The sequence below is a fragment of the Sceloporus occidentalis genome, unplaced genomic scaffold (genome assembly GCF_023333645.1).
Source record: "Sceloporus occidentalis isolate IW3139 unplaced genomic scaffold, rSceOcc1.0.p SCAF_7, whole genome shotgun sequence".
NCBI lineage: Eukaryota > Metazoa > Chordata > Lepidosauria > Squamata > Phrynosomatidae > Sceloporus > Sceloporus occidentalis.
Window position 1 is genome coordinate 78377812 of NW_028316987.1, and position 16768 is coordinate 78394579.

General features: G+C 39.9%; 1 protein-coding gene across 6 annotated transcripts in view; it reads left to right on the forward strand.

Annotated features, from left to right (window-relative positions):
• The window catches only part of LOC149310004 (supervillin-like), a 131144-nt gene extending 117974 nt beyond the window's left edge, over positions 1-13170 (forward strand). For 3 of the 6 annotated variants that reach the window (XM_089533455.1, XM_089533457.1, XM_089533456.1), the window contains 9 exons: positions 185-336; positions 2116-2221; positions 3968-4175; positions 4939-5072; positions 5422-5577; positions 8040-8183; positions 10538-10659; positions 11710-11865; positions 11980-13167. In XM_089533455.1, coding sequence (XP_089389581.1) covers positions 185-336; positions 2116-2221; positions 3968-4175; positions 4939-5072; positions 5422-5577; positions 8040-8183; positions 10538-10659; positions 11710-11865; positions 11980-12066 — 1265 coding nt within the window. In that variant the 3' untranslated portion in view covers positions 12067-13167. Of the gene's footprint in view, positions 1-184; positions 337-2115; positions 2222-3967; positions 4176-4938; positions 5073-5421; positions 5578-8039; positions 8184-10537; positions 10660-11709; positions 11866-11979 lie in introns of all 6 variants that reach the window. The other 3 variants (XM_089533454.1, XM_089533458.1, XM_089533459.1) reach the window with 3 other exon arrangements.
• Positions 13171-16768: the final 3598 nt, after the last annotated feature.

Below are 16768 nucleotides of genomic sequence, written 5' to 3' on the forward strand. Positions count from 1 at the left end.
TGTACAATTTATTTATACACACACACACACACACACACACACACACACACGTGTGTGTGTGTGTGTGTGTGTGAACACTTTGCACTGCTTTGATTTCATATTTGTTAGCTTAGCTCTAAATGTGAGGTCTGAGTTGGATGTGTGCCCTTTCAGTTATCCAGCCTCTTTTGGTTTGGCTTTGCAGTTGGAAGCAGACAAAAGGGAGACTTACAGACCAGGGTTGTTGGCAAAGAGAAGTGTGTGTACTTCTTCTGGCAAGGAAGGCATTCTACTGTCAGCGAGAAAGGAACGTCTGCACTGATGACCGTGGAACTGGATGAAGAGAGAGGGGCTCAGGTGGGGAAAACACTTGCTTCTATTTTTCAAGAGTGTCTAGGGGATCTTCCAGTGCATTTTACCATTCAAAAGGCATTGGGCACCTATCCTATCTTTTTCTCTTTAACATGGTATGTGTATATGAATAAAAATTATGTGGAAAGCAATGGGAAAGGACAAGAAAGTTGCAAATAGAGGATGTCAGCTTTGACTCATGGCTACGCTGTGGATGATATATCTCCAAGACCCCCTGTCGTCAACTGCTCTGCTCAGGTCCTGCAGGCTCAGGCCCATGTCCTCTCTGATCTAGTCTAAACATCTGGCATGTTGTCTTCCTCTCTTTCTGCTGTCTTCCACCTTTCCTAGTATCATTGTATTTCTAATTATTCATTTTTCCTCATGGTGTGGCCAAAGTATGATAGTCTCAATTTAGTCATATTGACTTCCAGGGAGATTTCAGGCTTGATCTGTTCTAGGATCCATTTGTTTGTCTTTTTGGCCATCCACAATAACCTCAGCACTCTTCTCCAGCACTGCATCTCAAGTTGATTTTCTTTCTGCTTTTTTCACTGTCCAGCTGTCTCACCTGTATGTGGTGATGGGGAATACAATGGCTTGGACTTTAGGATTCTTTGTAGTCCTTTCATAGCTACCCTTCCCATTCCTAGTCATCTGGACCTTTCATTAAAATTCCATGAATGAGGCAGGACACTTTCAGGATAAAAAGGCTCACCTTGAAGCAACCTGGGCCATTCTCTAGGAAATTAACAATAAAGCAGTGAGTGTCAGTAAATCAGGAGTGGGCTAGTGCAGTGGGTCCAGGGGTCACTTTTTTGCTCTAGGACCCTCGGAGGGCTGCTTGGGAATTCTGGAGGTGTTGAGGACAACAAACTATCCTTAAAATCTACATGTGGCTTTAGATCCTTGGAAATCTATGGCTTTGTTCTATGGCTTTAGATCCTTGGAAATTCAAAGATAATTCATTGCAAGGCTTGCATGACAGTAGGCCCAGATATGAAAAGCATATGGGCTGGCATGTTTAGAAGTGTGCAGCTGTAACTATATTGGATACAAGAATGGGGGAACACTCAATAGTTGAATATCCTTTAAGGGCAGAAGGTCCTGAGTTCATTCCACAGCATCTCACATTATGGCTGGGAAAACCTTTTGTCTGTGACTTTGGTGTTAGACATCATTCTGTAGATGACAGAAACCAATGATTAGATTTTATGTTGACCAGCTTTCTATGTAGAATTGTGGCATGCATCCCAGTACTTTCTTCTTTTGGCCCTATGCCTATACTTTCCAAATCCTAGTCATAGGCTTTTCCCAGGAAGCTAGTGTAACTGCTTTAATTATGCATGTTGGGAAGCAATGTAACACAGAGTATTAAACATCATCATTTTAATGCACATTAATATCATGATGTTAATTATGGAAAGAGTTCCCATATTACATTACAGCTGATTATGTCAGCTTCATGAAAGCAAGGTATTTCGCTTGCTTTCTTGGGCTGAGAGTTCTATAGCAGTGGATACTAATGAAGAAGTCCTGCTTTTTGTAATTTCCTTTCACGCTTCAGAAATGTAGCATTCAGAGGAGAGGATGATCTAATGGTATAAGGACATAGGTGATCCATATAGTGCATCAAAGATCACCTTCAGTTCAAGCGGCTTATCAAAATAAGCAGTTGATATTTAATGTTGTTGTTATCATGCAAATTTAAATATTTATTTAATACATAATGTGCTATTACACAAAACTCAGTTTCTGGGGTTCTTAAATATCTTTTTTCCCCAGATGCAAGTTCTTCAAGGGAAAGAGCCCCCATGTTTTCTTCAGTGTTTTCAAGGTGGAATGATTGTTCATTCTGGAAGAAGAGAAGAAGAAGAAGAAAATACACAGAGTAAAGTATCTTCATCTTATAATATTTCTGTTGTGTTTTAGGGAGAAGGGATAGTTGAATATTGTAACATTTTTATCTTATTCTGTATTATCTTACTATCTTTTTTTTTTCTTATTCTAAGCACACCATGACTTAATTTCTACAGGCCTTGTACTGAATGACAGGAACACCCCTGGGAAATAAAAGCTGTGGTAGTGAAGCAAATACCACATTGAGCATGTGAAGAGTTACCTTTCTGTGTAACTGAGAGGTCACATAGCTGGCTCACACATGATTGTAGTGGCTTCAAGATCTGAGAAGGCCATTTCCAGGCAAGATTAGCCATGGCATATCTCTGTGGAAATGAGAAGCTGCATTGCACTTAATAGAGGAAAATAATCATTTATTGATCATTTTTATATATTTTAGTCTTTTTGCCAGAGGACTCAGGGCAGTTTGCAGCTTCAAATCATGGCCTACTGTATGAAAGACATACTATAGAGGAGGAGGGGAAAACCAGGGAAAGAAGAGGAAAATAATCAAATACGGGTTTCAGATTTTTTAATGTCCGGGTAGCAAAGCTGTTAATATTCTCAGAGGAAAAGAACAAAAAGACAATATCCATCAAGCTGATGGAGGAGGCCTTGTTGTCTTACCTCTCCATCAAACACAGCCAACTGAAATATGTACTGTTGCAGAAGCTGACATTCATCCTTCCCTTATTAAGCTAGCAATATCATTGGCTGACTACATTTGCCCCTGTAATATAAACTGCGCCACAGTTAAGTAGGCTTCCTCCAACAACACAACAATAAAGAGAGAGTGAGAAGAAAAAAACTAGCTGGTTGAACAGTTTTATTGCAAGGTGTTCTTTTTGGAAAAAAGACGAGAAAATAAATAATTGGTTCTTTTTTTCTCCACTTTATCTTACAACACAACAAATCTGTGAAGTCCATGAGGCTGTGAGTGAGTCTGACCGAAAATTAATCTTCTTCTATTATCAATTACCCTCCTGCATTTTTACTCAAAGCAGTTCACAATTTAAAATAACAACACAATTAATAAACATACAAAAAGTGAGCATTACAGTATTAAAATAAATCACACAATAAAAGATTGAAATGCAATTCAAAAGATAAAAGCTCATTTGAAAAGTTGTTTTAAAAGCCTGCCTGCATAAAAAGATTTCAGCCTGCCGCTGGAAGGCCAATAAGGAGGGCAGCAGTCTGGCCTCCATGAGAAGGGAGTTCCAGAGTCTAAAGAGCAGCTACTGAGAAGGCCCTCTCTTGTATCCTCATCAACTGTGCGTGTGATAGTGGGTTGACTGAGAAAAGGACCTCTCTTGATGATCTCAGACCCCAGGCCAGCTCATACAGGCAAATATGGTCTGCCAAATAGCTTGCATCTGAGCCATATAGGACTTTATAAGTCCTAACTAGCACATAACCAATGAACTATATGACACAGTGCGGTATAACACTTATAGACTATAGAATCTAGCACTTCTGAGTCCTAGACTAGCCCTCTAACAACTACATGACATTGCCTGTCCAGAGAAGAAAAAGAAGAATAGATTATTGATCAAACTGATCAAAGTAGCAATGAATAACACTGGTGTTAGGAATACCAGTTCAGCACACTTGTCCTTCACAAGCCTCAGACATCAAACAGCTCAGACCAGATTTAGCATGTCCAGAGCAAATGTATCACTTAATTTGGAAGCATCCTTGATGGTTTTGTAGTAAATGCTTTCAATGTCCCTTCCAGGTGACTGGCGATTGTACTGTGTACGAGGGGAAGTTCCCCTTGAAGGGAACTTGCTTGAAGTTGCCTGCCATTGTAGCAGCCTAAGGTCCAGGACCACAATGATTGTCCTCAACATAAACAAAGCCCTCATTTACCTGTGGCATGGTTGCAAAGCCCAGTCACACACCAAAGAAGTAGGAAGAACAGCAGCCAATAAAATAAAAGAACAGTAAGTAGCAGAAGCTATTCCTATGGTAGGATAACTATATTGCCTGTGTATAATACCTATATACTTTTTACTTTAAAACTCTGAGAGGGAATAAATAATGACTATGACTTCAACTCTTTATGAACTAGAAGTTTATTTAATATGTTGTTGTTGTTAGTTAGTTATTTGACAGATTTTACAGCCACCATTCAAAATATTAATACTGTATTTTGCCAAAGCTGCAAAACATGCATGATACAATTATTTCAATCAAGCATGGATTATACAATGATTTGGGTTTATAATTTTAATGTTAAAAATTAAAACGAGAGTGATACAGCCATTTCATTTCAAGCCAATCTTCCTAGCGTTATAAATCAGGGATTGACAGAAGGCAGACTGGGATTGGAGTAATTAGTAAAAGCTTGGCAAAGAGTTCTGCTTCACAGTTGTTCTTCAAACAAAAGAACAATACGATTCTCCTTCTGCCCTCAGTTACATTTTTGAAATATAAAAAGCTTGTGGTAAGCAAAACTGAGGGTTTTTTTTTAATGACCTTCATTCCCTTGTAACCTCTGTTTAGCTGTGATACTCAAAATACAATCCTGGCCACCAGCAATACAGGCTGGCAGATGCTAGGAGTTGTAGTCCCATAAAGGTAATGTTTCCAAGCTGTAGTTATTACCTGGCATTGTTATTTGTCTTTTTGGCAAATTAGTGGTAGGCAAGCAGTGCAGCTTCACAGCCCTAACAACAATATTGATAGATTGTGATTGCATTTCAGATGTCCACTGGAAGCAGGATTGCACAGTAGTAGCAAAGTGACAATACATGAATGTGATGAAGGGTCAGAGCCAATGGGATTTTGGGATGCCTTAGGAAGGAGAGACCGGAAAGCTTACGACTGTATGTTGCAAGGTATGGCATTGCTTGGGTTTCCTATGATAAACTCTGCTGTATATCCCAGAACTCTAAAATCTAGTGGGCATTACCAGTGACAGTGTTTGTCTTGGGAAAAGTTGGGAAAACCCTCAGTAACATTCTTTTCTTGGCAAGAAAATGTCATGAAATCGGGCGTGGATGGGTCGTTTTCTTTCAAGAGCCAATAGGGAATCTCAGCAGATATTTACTCTTTTATCTATCTTAGGTAACAAAATGTCCTATTGCAATATGCATTATACAGAAGACATTACATAGGAAAAAAGGAGGATAAAAAATTGTGTTGTTTCTAAAATGCTTATAGAACCTTTGTTGCTTTTCTTGAAAGATCCTGGGAAGTTTAATTTCACACCCCGCCTATTCATCCTTGGTAGTTCATCGGGAGAATTCTCAGCCACTGAATATATATATCCATCAAGAGACCCCTCTGTGGTGAATTCTATGCCATTCCTTCAAGAAGATCTCTACACAGCTCCCCAACCAGGTAAATGAAACTAGGAATATGCAGCAGTGACAGTAGTATTAATTTCTGCTTGTGAAATATCTCAGAATCTTCTGGCTTCTAGAAAGATTTGTCCAGATTTATTGCCAATTTGAATTGTGAACCTACCTCTTCTAGCTGTGTGCTGACTTTTCTATCTCAGAAGAAACTTCCCATGTCCCCAAGATCTTTGGAAAGATGAGGAAGACGACATAATATCTCGAACCCTGCCCATCATGGCTGGCCATCCGGGGGGGGGGGGGTGATGCCTTGAAGGCATTTCTTAGAGGTGTCTTCAACGCCTCCCTTAGGGAAGGTCATGTACCATATGCTTTAAAAGAAGTGGCTGTTAGATCGCTTCTGAAAAACCTTCCCTGGACCCCCTAGACATGAAAAACTATAGGCCTGTATCCCATCTGGCATTTTAAAGCAAGGTGATTGAGAGGGCTGTCTCTCTTGAGCTCCAAGTGGTCTTGGATAAAGCTGATTTTCTGGATCCATTTCAAAGTGGCTTCAGGATTGGATATAGGGTGGAGACTGCCATGGTCACCTTAACTAATGACCTTCTTCTAAGCATCGGCAGAGGGAGTGTGACCCTGTTGGTGCTTCTAGACCTCTCAACTGCTTTTGCTACAATAGATCATGACATCCTCTTGGAACGTCTGAGAGAGCTAGGAATTGGAGGCACTGCTTTGCAGTGGTTCCATTCCTTCCTCTCGAGCAGATTCCAGAGGGTGATGCTCAGGGACAGTTGCTCTTCAAAAACAGAGCTTAATTGTGGCATCCCTCAGGGTGCCATCCTGTCCCCGATGCTATTCAATATTTATATGATGCCACTGGGAGAAATCATCCAAAGGCTTATCAGTATGCTGATGATACCCAAATATATTTCTCCGTGTCTCGATCATAAGTGATGACGACAGATGGTATCTCTCCCCTCAATCAGTGTCTTAAGGCAGTAATGGACTGGATGAGGAAATCCAGATAAAATGGAGGTACTTACAGTAGGGCCCCCCCAAACCAGGTATTGGGTTGCAACCTCCAGTCCTAGAGAGGTTCATGCTCCCCTTGAAGGGCTGTGTTTGCTGTCTGGGGGTGTTTCTTGATCTCTCACTTCATATGAGAAATCAAGTGAATGTGATGGTCAAGAGCACCTGTTATCAACTTTGGCTGATACGCCAGCTGCATCCTTTCCTGGAATTGGATGAGCTCAGAATTGTAGTACATACATTGGTAACCTCAAGACTTGATTTTTGCAATGCACTCTACATCGGGCTACCCTTGTGCCTAGTCCGAAAACTTCAACTGGTACAGAATATGGCAGCCAGGTTGATTACAGGAACAACTAGGAGTGACCATATGTCACTCCACTGGCTGCCTATTAATTTCCGGGCACAGTACAAGGTGCTGGTTATCACTTTTAAAGCCCTACATGGTTTGGGCCCAACCTGTTTAAGTAATCACCTGCTTCCATATAATCGACCCCATGCACTCAAATCCTCTGGGAGGAATTTATTGCAACCTGTAAGTCCGCCTCTGGGAGGATTAAACTGAAGACAACCTCCCAGAGGACCTTCTCCGCTGTTGCTTTCACCCTGATGAGATCCACCAAATATCCAATTTAGATAACTTTTAAAAAGCGGTCAAGACGGATCTCTTCTGGCAGGCCTTCCTGGAATAGCCCCCAGCTACATATAGATTCCCCATACTTGGAGTATTCTGTATTTGTACAATCCTGGCCATGATAAGTTTGCCCACTGCTTTTGCGCTATATCGTGTGATTTTAAAATAAATGTGTTGATTTTAATGTTTGAATTTTAATCTTAGAACGGTTTAATTCCTTTTGGGGGGGCTGTATATATTTGTATTATTGTTATCTCTGTACATCTGTATTATTTTAATTGTTGGAAGCCGCTTTGATTGTTTCTTACATATAAATGGGATACAAATAAAAGTTTTATTTATTTATTTATTTATTTATACACAGAAACATAAAACACTCTTGTCTCTGTCCCATACTTGGATATTTATTATTTCTAAACTGAATAATAATAATAATAACTTTATTACAGCCATTTGGCCAGCACATCTAAACTGAATAGTTCCTTATCTTATACCCGTATATTTATGCAGATGTCTTGGGAGGCTTTAGGGGTGTAGCCATATTGTAGAATCAAAGCAGTTTGACACCACTTTTAACTGCCATGATTCTATCCTGTAGAATCCTGGAATTTGTAGTTTGGTGGAGCCTCAGCGCTCTTTGACAGATTAGGTTGAATACCTCACCAAATTACAGATCCTAAGATCTGTACATGATAAATCATGGCCATTAAAGTGGTGCCATATTGCTTCAGTTTTGCAATGTGGCTCCATCTTAGGATAATAGTTTGCACTACCTTCCCAGCAAACACATGCAAAACCTGAACAGTGTCATTTGAAACTAAACTTCTGTTTATCCTGTGCAGCCCTCTTCCTTGTTGATAATCACCATGAAGTGTACCTCTGGCAAGGTTGGTGGCCTGTAGAAAACAAAATAGCAGGATCTGCCCGAATCCGATGGGCTTCTGACAGGAAATGTGCCATGGAGACCGTCCTTCAGTACTGCAAAGGTAATCACAAACAAAGAAAGGTTTGTGTTGGCAGGCTTCTCATATGAAATTTACCTTTGTTTCTGAGAATGGGTGCTGAGAATGGGGCCATCCTTGTGCTGGAATTTTCCTTTCCTCTTCATTCCACTGTGCATTTCCCTATCTTCCCCAGCTGCAGCCAGGAATGGGGAGGAGGGATGGGGAGAGACACAGACTAGTGACTCCAGAAATAGACCTTGGAAAGGTTACTCATTCGAACTACAGCTCTCAGAATCCCCAGCCATAATGGACCTCATGGAATTCTGAGAGTTGTGGTCCAAAAAATTAACTCTTCCAACCTCTTGTAACACCTTTGAGACTAACGGAAAGAAAGAAGCTAGTAGCTTGAGCTTTCATAAACATAAGTCTATTTTCCCAAATGCATTTCATAGACTCAAGTCTACAAAAGCTCATGCTACGAGCTTCTTTCAGTTACTCTCAAAGGTACTACAAGATCACTTTGCATACTGATTTTCCAGACTAACACAGCTATGTATTTGAATTTTGGTCTGGTCAGTATGTTTATTTTGTGCTACAGAGTGGAGAGTGAGAAACTTTAGGTTGCTGTTTTTGGTGTTTTGTTCCGGTTTTTGTTTCTTTTTTTGTTTTGTTGCAGCACTATGTTTCTTGTAATGCTGAGTTCTAGTAGCTCTAACTATCACAACAAATGTCCAACTACTGGACTATAGATAGTGGTCCAGCATGAAGTTCAGCTGTGTTTTCATGGAGCTTGATTATATCAGGCTTGACTATTATTATTAATAATAGTAATAACAAAAACAGCAGCAGCAGCAGCAGCAACAAGAGCTCTTGAATGAGAGAAGCATTTTATGGTCTTTGTGTTTTGTATACTGACATTAGCCAGTATACAGACACCAGAAGCCCAATCCTGTTTTCATGCTTCAGGAACACAGGGAAGCATAAAAACAGGATTGGGTTTGTGTCTGGGTTTTTTCCTCCTCAAGATTCAGTGGCTGAGCTTGGTGCAAAATTTGTAGATACAGAATTACAGACATTTGAATTGTTATTAACAGCCCTGGTTAGGTCTTGCAAAGTTTGGGCCATGGCTTCAATTTCTAGTCAATCCATCAGTAATGTGGTCTGCCTGTTTTCCTACTGCCTTCCTGTTTCGCCAGCATTGTTGTCTTCTCCAGGAATCATGTCATCTCATGATGTCTCCAAAGTATGATAGCCTCACTTTAGTCATTTTGACATCTAGTGAGAGTGTGGGCTTGATTTGGCCTTGGTCCTATTTATTTGACTGTATAGCAGCCCCATGTTATCTACAGAATTCTCGTCCAGTATCACATGTTTATTCAGTTGATTTTTCCCCATCATCAGTTTACTTCATAGTAGCCATACATAGAAATTGGAAATACTGTGGCTTGGATAATTCACACTTTGGTATTCCTAGCTGCCCTTCCCAGTCTTTGTCTAAAAAATGTTTGTCTGCTGCTAAATACATTGAATATAAGCCTGAAGTCTCCTACCCACACATGGGGAGTTAATTAAGACTGGTCCATCATATGTCTTAGGACCAGATCTCAGAAAAATTAGTTTTTTAGACTGTAACTCCATGACTTCCCTCGGGCTGAGGGATTCTGGGAATTGAAGCCCAAAAAGGTCATTTTCCAAGCTATCTGAAGCACCTAAAAGTTTAGCTTCTGGCAGCACAGCTGGGAAAACCTCCATCGGCCAAAGAAGTAGAGAACTGGGCTCAATAGTCTGCCTTTCTATATAAACCATGAATGTAAATGAAGCAATTTAAGAGTAATTAAAAATAAGATATGTGATATAACAATATCAGAGAAAACATACCAAATAAAACAGTGAGTAGTCTTGGAAATCAGAATAGTAATCTTAATTAAAATAATTATTCCATAAATCTGTGGAATAAATATGTTTTTGGAACCTGTCTAACAAGGAAGATATTTGCTAGATTTCACCTAATGAGAGAATTTCACACCTCTGGTTCCACCACTGTTTCAGGTACCCATCATATGAATGGGTACCCATCATATGAATACCAAGTGAAAATGGATCAGATAGCAGGGCTTCTGGAGCTAATCTTATGCTCAAGCAGCTTTGTATTGTCTAAGACAAAGATAAGGGATGTCCAGTGCTTCAGACGTTGCTGGAGAACAGTTGTCAACATTGTTGGTTAGGTTTGGTCCTAGGCTCTTTAGGGTTGTGTCTAAAATGAACATTGTATTGGGAAAGGATTTTAGTAGGAAGTAATTAGCTCTTTCCTTTGTAATTAACAAGACAGGTGTGATGAAAGGTTGTCTGTACTGGTTTTGAACATTAATATTTCTTTTTTCCCCTGTGCTAAATAGGAAAGAATGTAAAGAAGCCTCCTAAATCTTACCTAATTCATGCTGGTCTTGAGCCTCTGACGTTCACAAATATGTTTCCAAGCTGGGAACATAGAGAAGATATTGCTGAGATCACTGAAATGGTACATGAACTGTTCTCACTTTTCTCAGTTTTCTGTTCACTGCTGGAAAGGCAGATCCATCATGCTGGGAAGCACTAAAATCCAGGGTTATTAACATATATATAAAACTTTGCAATGGCAAAGAGGGAGGGTTGAAACAACTGTTGGATGTTTGTTACAGAGGTTTTATTATCTATTCGTCAACATTTTCCAGAGCTCAAGGAACAATTTTAATATTTCAGAAACAGAGTTCTAGATGAATCATTTGTTCACTGTTGTTTATTGGCAGCATCTCTGAGATGACTGAGTAATGTGACAGTAGCTATACTTCATTCTAGAAACCCGTCTGCTTTATGAAAAGCCAGAGTGTGCAATAGTTCCAGTTTCTTTTCCAAAATGAAATACCTATTTTTTATTAGAAATGCAAAGACTTAAAATGAAACCTGAGATGACAGTGTGGGGACTTTTCTCCTCATAATGTAGGATTTGATCCTTAAATTATGATCAACTCTTTCATTATGAAAACATAAAACAAGGTTGTACAACAGGCCTTTTCCTTCTCTTATTCTTGCTGGTAGATCCCTTTATCCTCACCACCAAAAAAGCCCTTCTGAAAGAATCTGAGGAATCTAGAAACACTGTGAAAGCAGCAATGTGTGGGGGAACTGCCAAAACCAGGAACCCTGAACTAGTGGTGCAAACGATAGTCTAGCATTGATTGTGTACAAAGCCAATTAAGTGTGGGCCTGTTTAAATGGCGGCTTGCATTTTTCTCCCCACAGTTCCCCATAATGTAGGCTTGTAGGACTTTTCTCAAGGAGGATCATACCAGAGGGACAAGAAATGGTTATTGTTATCCACTAAAAGTGGCATTAGGAGGAGCACCACTCTCACACGAAAATTCTGGTGATAAAATAAAAAGGGCCTGGGATGGGAAGAAGTCATCCATTGACTTATCTACAGATAACTTTGGGCTGAGTATTAGATATTACTCAAAATGTGTCTGCCATGTTCTGAATAAGTTGACATAGCCCGTCCCTCAATGCAAAATGGCTTCCCTTCAATTTCTAGGATGCTGAAGCTTCTAATCAAATCATCCTTGTAGAAGATGTCCTGGCCAAACTATGCAAAAAGCTGTACCCATTGGCTGATCTCTTAGCAAGGCCCCTCCCAGAAGGAGTGGATCCACTGAATCTTGAAATCTACCTTTCAGATGATGACTTTGAGGTACGTGGGAAGAAAAAGTTGAAGGCTGTCCCTGTATTTCACATTGCTATGGGGGGCATTAATCTAAAAAGTTGTAGAAGTTTCTCTTTAATAACTGTCAGTGTTTTATTTCAGACTGCATTGCAGATGACAAGAGAAGAGTACAATGCACTGCCTTCCTGGAAACAGGTCAACCTCAAAAAGGCAAAAGGGCTTTTCTAAATAGCATGGTGGTTGTAATCAAGGGCTAAACCTAGAGTGAGAGCTGTCAACATTTTCGGCGCTCTTGGAATGAGCATCAGGACAATAAACTGGTGCATGCCGGTTTTCACCATGCAAACTAAGTACTGTCTGAATTCAATACATTACTGTCTGTTCTAATGCCAAGTAATATTGTAAATGTATGAGAGAACTCTCTGGCAAACTCTTTTAATGGGGTGGGGAACTGAAAGGTTTGGTCATGAATTGTGTTCTTCTTTGTACTTTTAGTGATAATTTCTCAGACTGCTGCTGCAACAGATCTTTGGGTTACGTACACTACTTGCCATTTTGGGTTTTGAAGATGTTCCCTTTGTAAAGTGTTATTTTGTTAAAGCTGTGGATTTTCAAAAAGAATTTATATTTATATAAAACACACAGAACAAGGATGTATTTAACAATGCAATGTGTATTATTCACTTTCAAGATTTCTTTGGAAAAAGAAAAGAACCTGGACATTGTGGTTACTTGTTCTCAACTAGTTAAACCACCAATGTGCATTTGTGTGAGCTCTCTCTCTCTCTCAATCTCTCTCTCTCTCTCTTGTTCTGAATGGTTTCTCTTCTTAAAAATCAATGAATTGGTCTCAGTGCTGCTTCAGGTGCTAAACTGAGCAAAGCATTATTACACGGGTTTCTTGGGAAAATCTCTGAATCCATCTTTACTATCCCAAAAATGTATAGTGCCTTGGTTTTTTGTGTACAGTTTATATACAAAATATTGGTCTGCTTTTTGAAGATGGCTCAGAACAGTCTCCTGTGCTCTACTTTTATAACAGTAGAAATTTATGAAAACCATCTCAGTTTCTAGTAACTTGTTGCAACATAAACTGTCTTTTGTGATAAAGACTTAAAAGCAAAGCTTCAGAATAAACTCTTAGCAATGCACTGACGTGTCCTTATTCTCACTTGTACTGTTTGCAATAGACAATTACTTTTGCAATATATAAGAAAACATTTACATTGTTCTGTGGCCAGAGAGCAGCAGCTGATTTGTATATATTTTCTTTATACAGTTAAAATTACTACATGTGATCCAAAACTTGCTACCCTCCTTTTTTGTTAAAGGAAATGTTTTGTCCAAGCAATAAAGACTCCCTATTGCCTGCTCATAAGAAGATAGTGCTTGCCCATACATGTTTCTAGAAATCATGTGTAGTCAGAATCTGTATTTACTGGTGCCCTTCTATTGTCAGCAGTTTGAATCACTCATGATGATATATAATGGTAATGACTTCACAGATCTAGAGAACTTAGAGGACAGGATCAAAATTCAAAATGGCCTTAATAGATTAGAAATCTGGGCCAAAGCTAACAAAATGAATTTCAACACAGAGAAATATAAGGTACTGCAATTAGGGTGGAAAAAATGAAATGCACAGATATAGGATGGGGGACAACTGGCTGAACGAGACTACATGTGAAAGGGATCTGGGAGTCCAAGTAGACCACAAGTTGAATATGAGTCAACAGTGTGATGCAGCAGCTAACAGGGCCAATGCAATTTAAGGCTGCATCAATAAAAGTATAATGTCTAGATCAAGGGAAGTAATAGTGCCACTCTATTCTGTTCTGGTCAGGCCACACCTAGAATACTGTGTCCAGTTCTGTGCATCACAATTTAAAAAGGATGTGGAGAAACTGGAGCGTGTCCAAAGGAGGGTGACTAAAATGGTAACGGGCCTTGTAACCATGTCCTATGAGGAACAACTTAGGGAGCTGGGGATGTTTAGCCTGGAGAAGAGAAGGTTAAGAGGTGATATGATAGCCCTGTTTCAATACTTGAAGGAATGTCATATTGAGGAGGGAGCAAGCTTGTTTTCTGCTGCTCCAGAGACTAGGACCCAGAGCAATGGATGCAAGCTCCAGGAAAAGAGATGCCACCTCAACATTAGGAGGAACTTCCTGACAGTAAGGGCTGCTCGACAGTGGAACAAAATCCCTTGGAGTGTAGTGGAGTCTCCTTCCTTAGAGGTCTTTAAACAGAGGCTGGATGGCCATCTGTTGCGGATGCTTTGATTGAGAGTTCCTGCATGGCAGGGGGTTGGACTGGATAGCCCTTGTGGGCTCTTCCAACTCTATTATTCTATGATTCTAACTTGGGATTGATACATGGTTGTCATTTATGGGAGAGGTGGGGCCTAAGAATGGATATCCTTTCTGAAAGATGCCTTCAAAACACAAATTGGCAGTCCCTTTCCTCATTTAACTTAAAGCTAGCTTTCCAATTAAATGTGTGTGACCATTATACACAGTGATCTGGATCCTGACATAATCATATGTAAAGGACTCCCATTGAAATCAGTGCAGTGTAACTTTGTCATGACTGACATTGTTGAAATCAACAGAACCTCTCTAACTACAGCCAAGTCTGGATCCAGCCTTGGATTTCTTTCTTCTGAGTGAAAATGTGAGCAGCAATGATCACACTCAATCAAACTCTGATGAAATAAACAAGAACCAGGTAAAATTGTTTCGGGGACTGTATTTGCTCCTTGCTCCACAAGTCTTAATCTTCTGAAGCTTCAGTCAAATTCATACTTGCTAAGAAATTGTTTAATTCTGAGTTAGATTCTTAAAATGTTTCATAGGGCTGACTTCACCTTTTATTTTAGCAAAGGATACAAAGCCACTTCTGTGTTACTGTTCTAGATACCACTCTATTTCTTTTGAAATTATTCTTGCACACTCCAAAGGTTCCTCCTCCTGGGCTTTGCATTCTCAAAGATGTAGCTTAAGGCATTGTATTTTCTGTTTCTTCAGATTCAAAAAAGCTTTTCAGTAGACCATAATAGCTAAAGATTACCTTTATAGAGGAAAAACCTCCAAGCCATTGTTGCTAAGTGACACGATGGCCTCTTCAAATGCTTTTCCTAGCATGACTGAAACAAATGCAATCAAAGCGCATTGAACTGACTGAATCAAGTGGGATTGCTGTGGCCTCCAAAATGAGACTTTAAAAATGTTTGGATGGCAAGCACTATTTCAAGATGTCAACAACTGTGGTTAGTTGGTAGTTTAAAAAAAAAAAACAACTGGAAATTATATGCTAGAATTCCATGGCATGTGTAAGTATCTGTATGAACATAAGTCTTGTGCAGATTTCTGGGTTGCTTGTATTTGTTAGAAGAAAACTAGTCATTGTTGGTTAGAGGGAGCCTGGATCAAGGCATTGCTTAAAACATTTCACACAGTGAGTTCTCTGGGGACAAAAAGCGTATTTTCAGCACATCTGATTCCCAAAATGCAGTTTTAAGATATACAAATTGCTATGAAAATAATTAAATATGTCTTTTCATAGGGGCTAAGTTTGAAGTTGCTTTGACTTCAACGTTCTTACGGCTAAGACCAGTTTTCCCATTAGGCTAAGCAGTTGCCTCAGACCATAGATGTTGCATGGCAGAAAGTAGCAACAAGGTATTGCCTGCTCTAACTTCAGCCAGTGTGGTGAAGTGGTTTGAGCATTGGACTATGACTCTGTAGACCAGGGTTTGTATCCCAGCTTGGCCATGTAATCCGACTGAGTAACCTTGGGCAAGTCACATTCCTCAGCCACAGAGGACAGCAATGGCAAACCCCCTTTGAAGAAAAGTGCCAAGAAAACCCCACAATAGGTTTGGCTTAGGGTTGGCTGAAGTCAAAAATGGCTTGCAGACACATGGCAACAATTGCTTGTGCTGTGCCCAATCCAACCCAAACAATGTCCTGTTGTCAGTGTTGAAACTCAGCTGTTTAAAAGCTGGTATGGTTGGATTCTCTGTAATGGAATTAGGAGAAACCTGTCTTTTTCTTTAATCATTAAGGTCTCTTGTGCTGGCCCTGTCCTTGGCATTGCTTGTGTTAATGCAGTGAATTGAGAAAAGCTCTTCTTGTACAGATGACTATATATCACACCAAGACTCATTCATCAGTTTATCTGGTTTGAACATGATCTCTTCCAATTTGGAAGAGGGGAGTGAAAAATAGCATGGATCGGACTGCTGCACAAACAGAAGACCTGCTTCATAGATGAAGTGTTCCTTCATGGAAGGAAGTGTTGGGCATTACTATTTATCAACTACCTGAAGAGAACAGCTGCTCCTGATAGATGTGAGCTGGCTTTAAACCCTCTGCACTCATCGCCAGAGTCCACTAGCTTAACATGAAGGTGTATGTAGCATGACAGTATACATATAAATAAATGTTGTACAAGTTGTATTGTAACAGTACACCAAAAAGCCCAGAGCAAGGGGAGGGGATTGAGGAGATAGACATGTGCTCAGGTCAGTTGAAATTTTGGGGAACTGGATACTGCTAACGTGGCAAACTTGTATGTCATATGCCTTCTAATAAGGCCCTGCAACTGAGCATCTAAGAGGACCTATAGCTGAAGATTTGATATGTTTGTTTCAACTTGCTGTGTACTCCAGCTGTTCTTCATCTATGCTAGAGGTGACTTCATTGCTCCCCACAAGACCCTGGATGGCTGTACTCCACATTGTCACCTCTACCCTTCCCAAAAATAGAGGAGAGGACTTTTATCCAAGAATATTTCCTGCCTAGGATTTTTTCTGACACTTGTCTCTCCTAAATACTTACTCTTTTACACTCTTGAGCACTTCGGCTCTCTTGTGCTTTTTACTTTTGTGCTTCTTCTTTTGGCATTGCTATGGAGTCTTCCCTCCTAG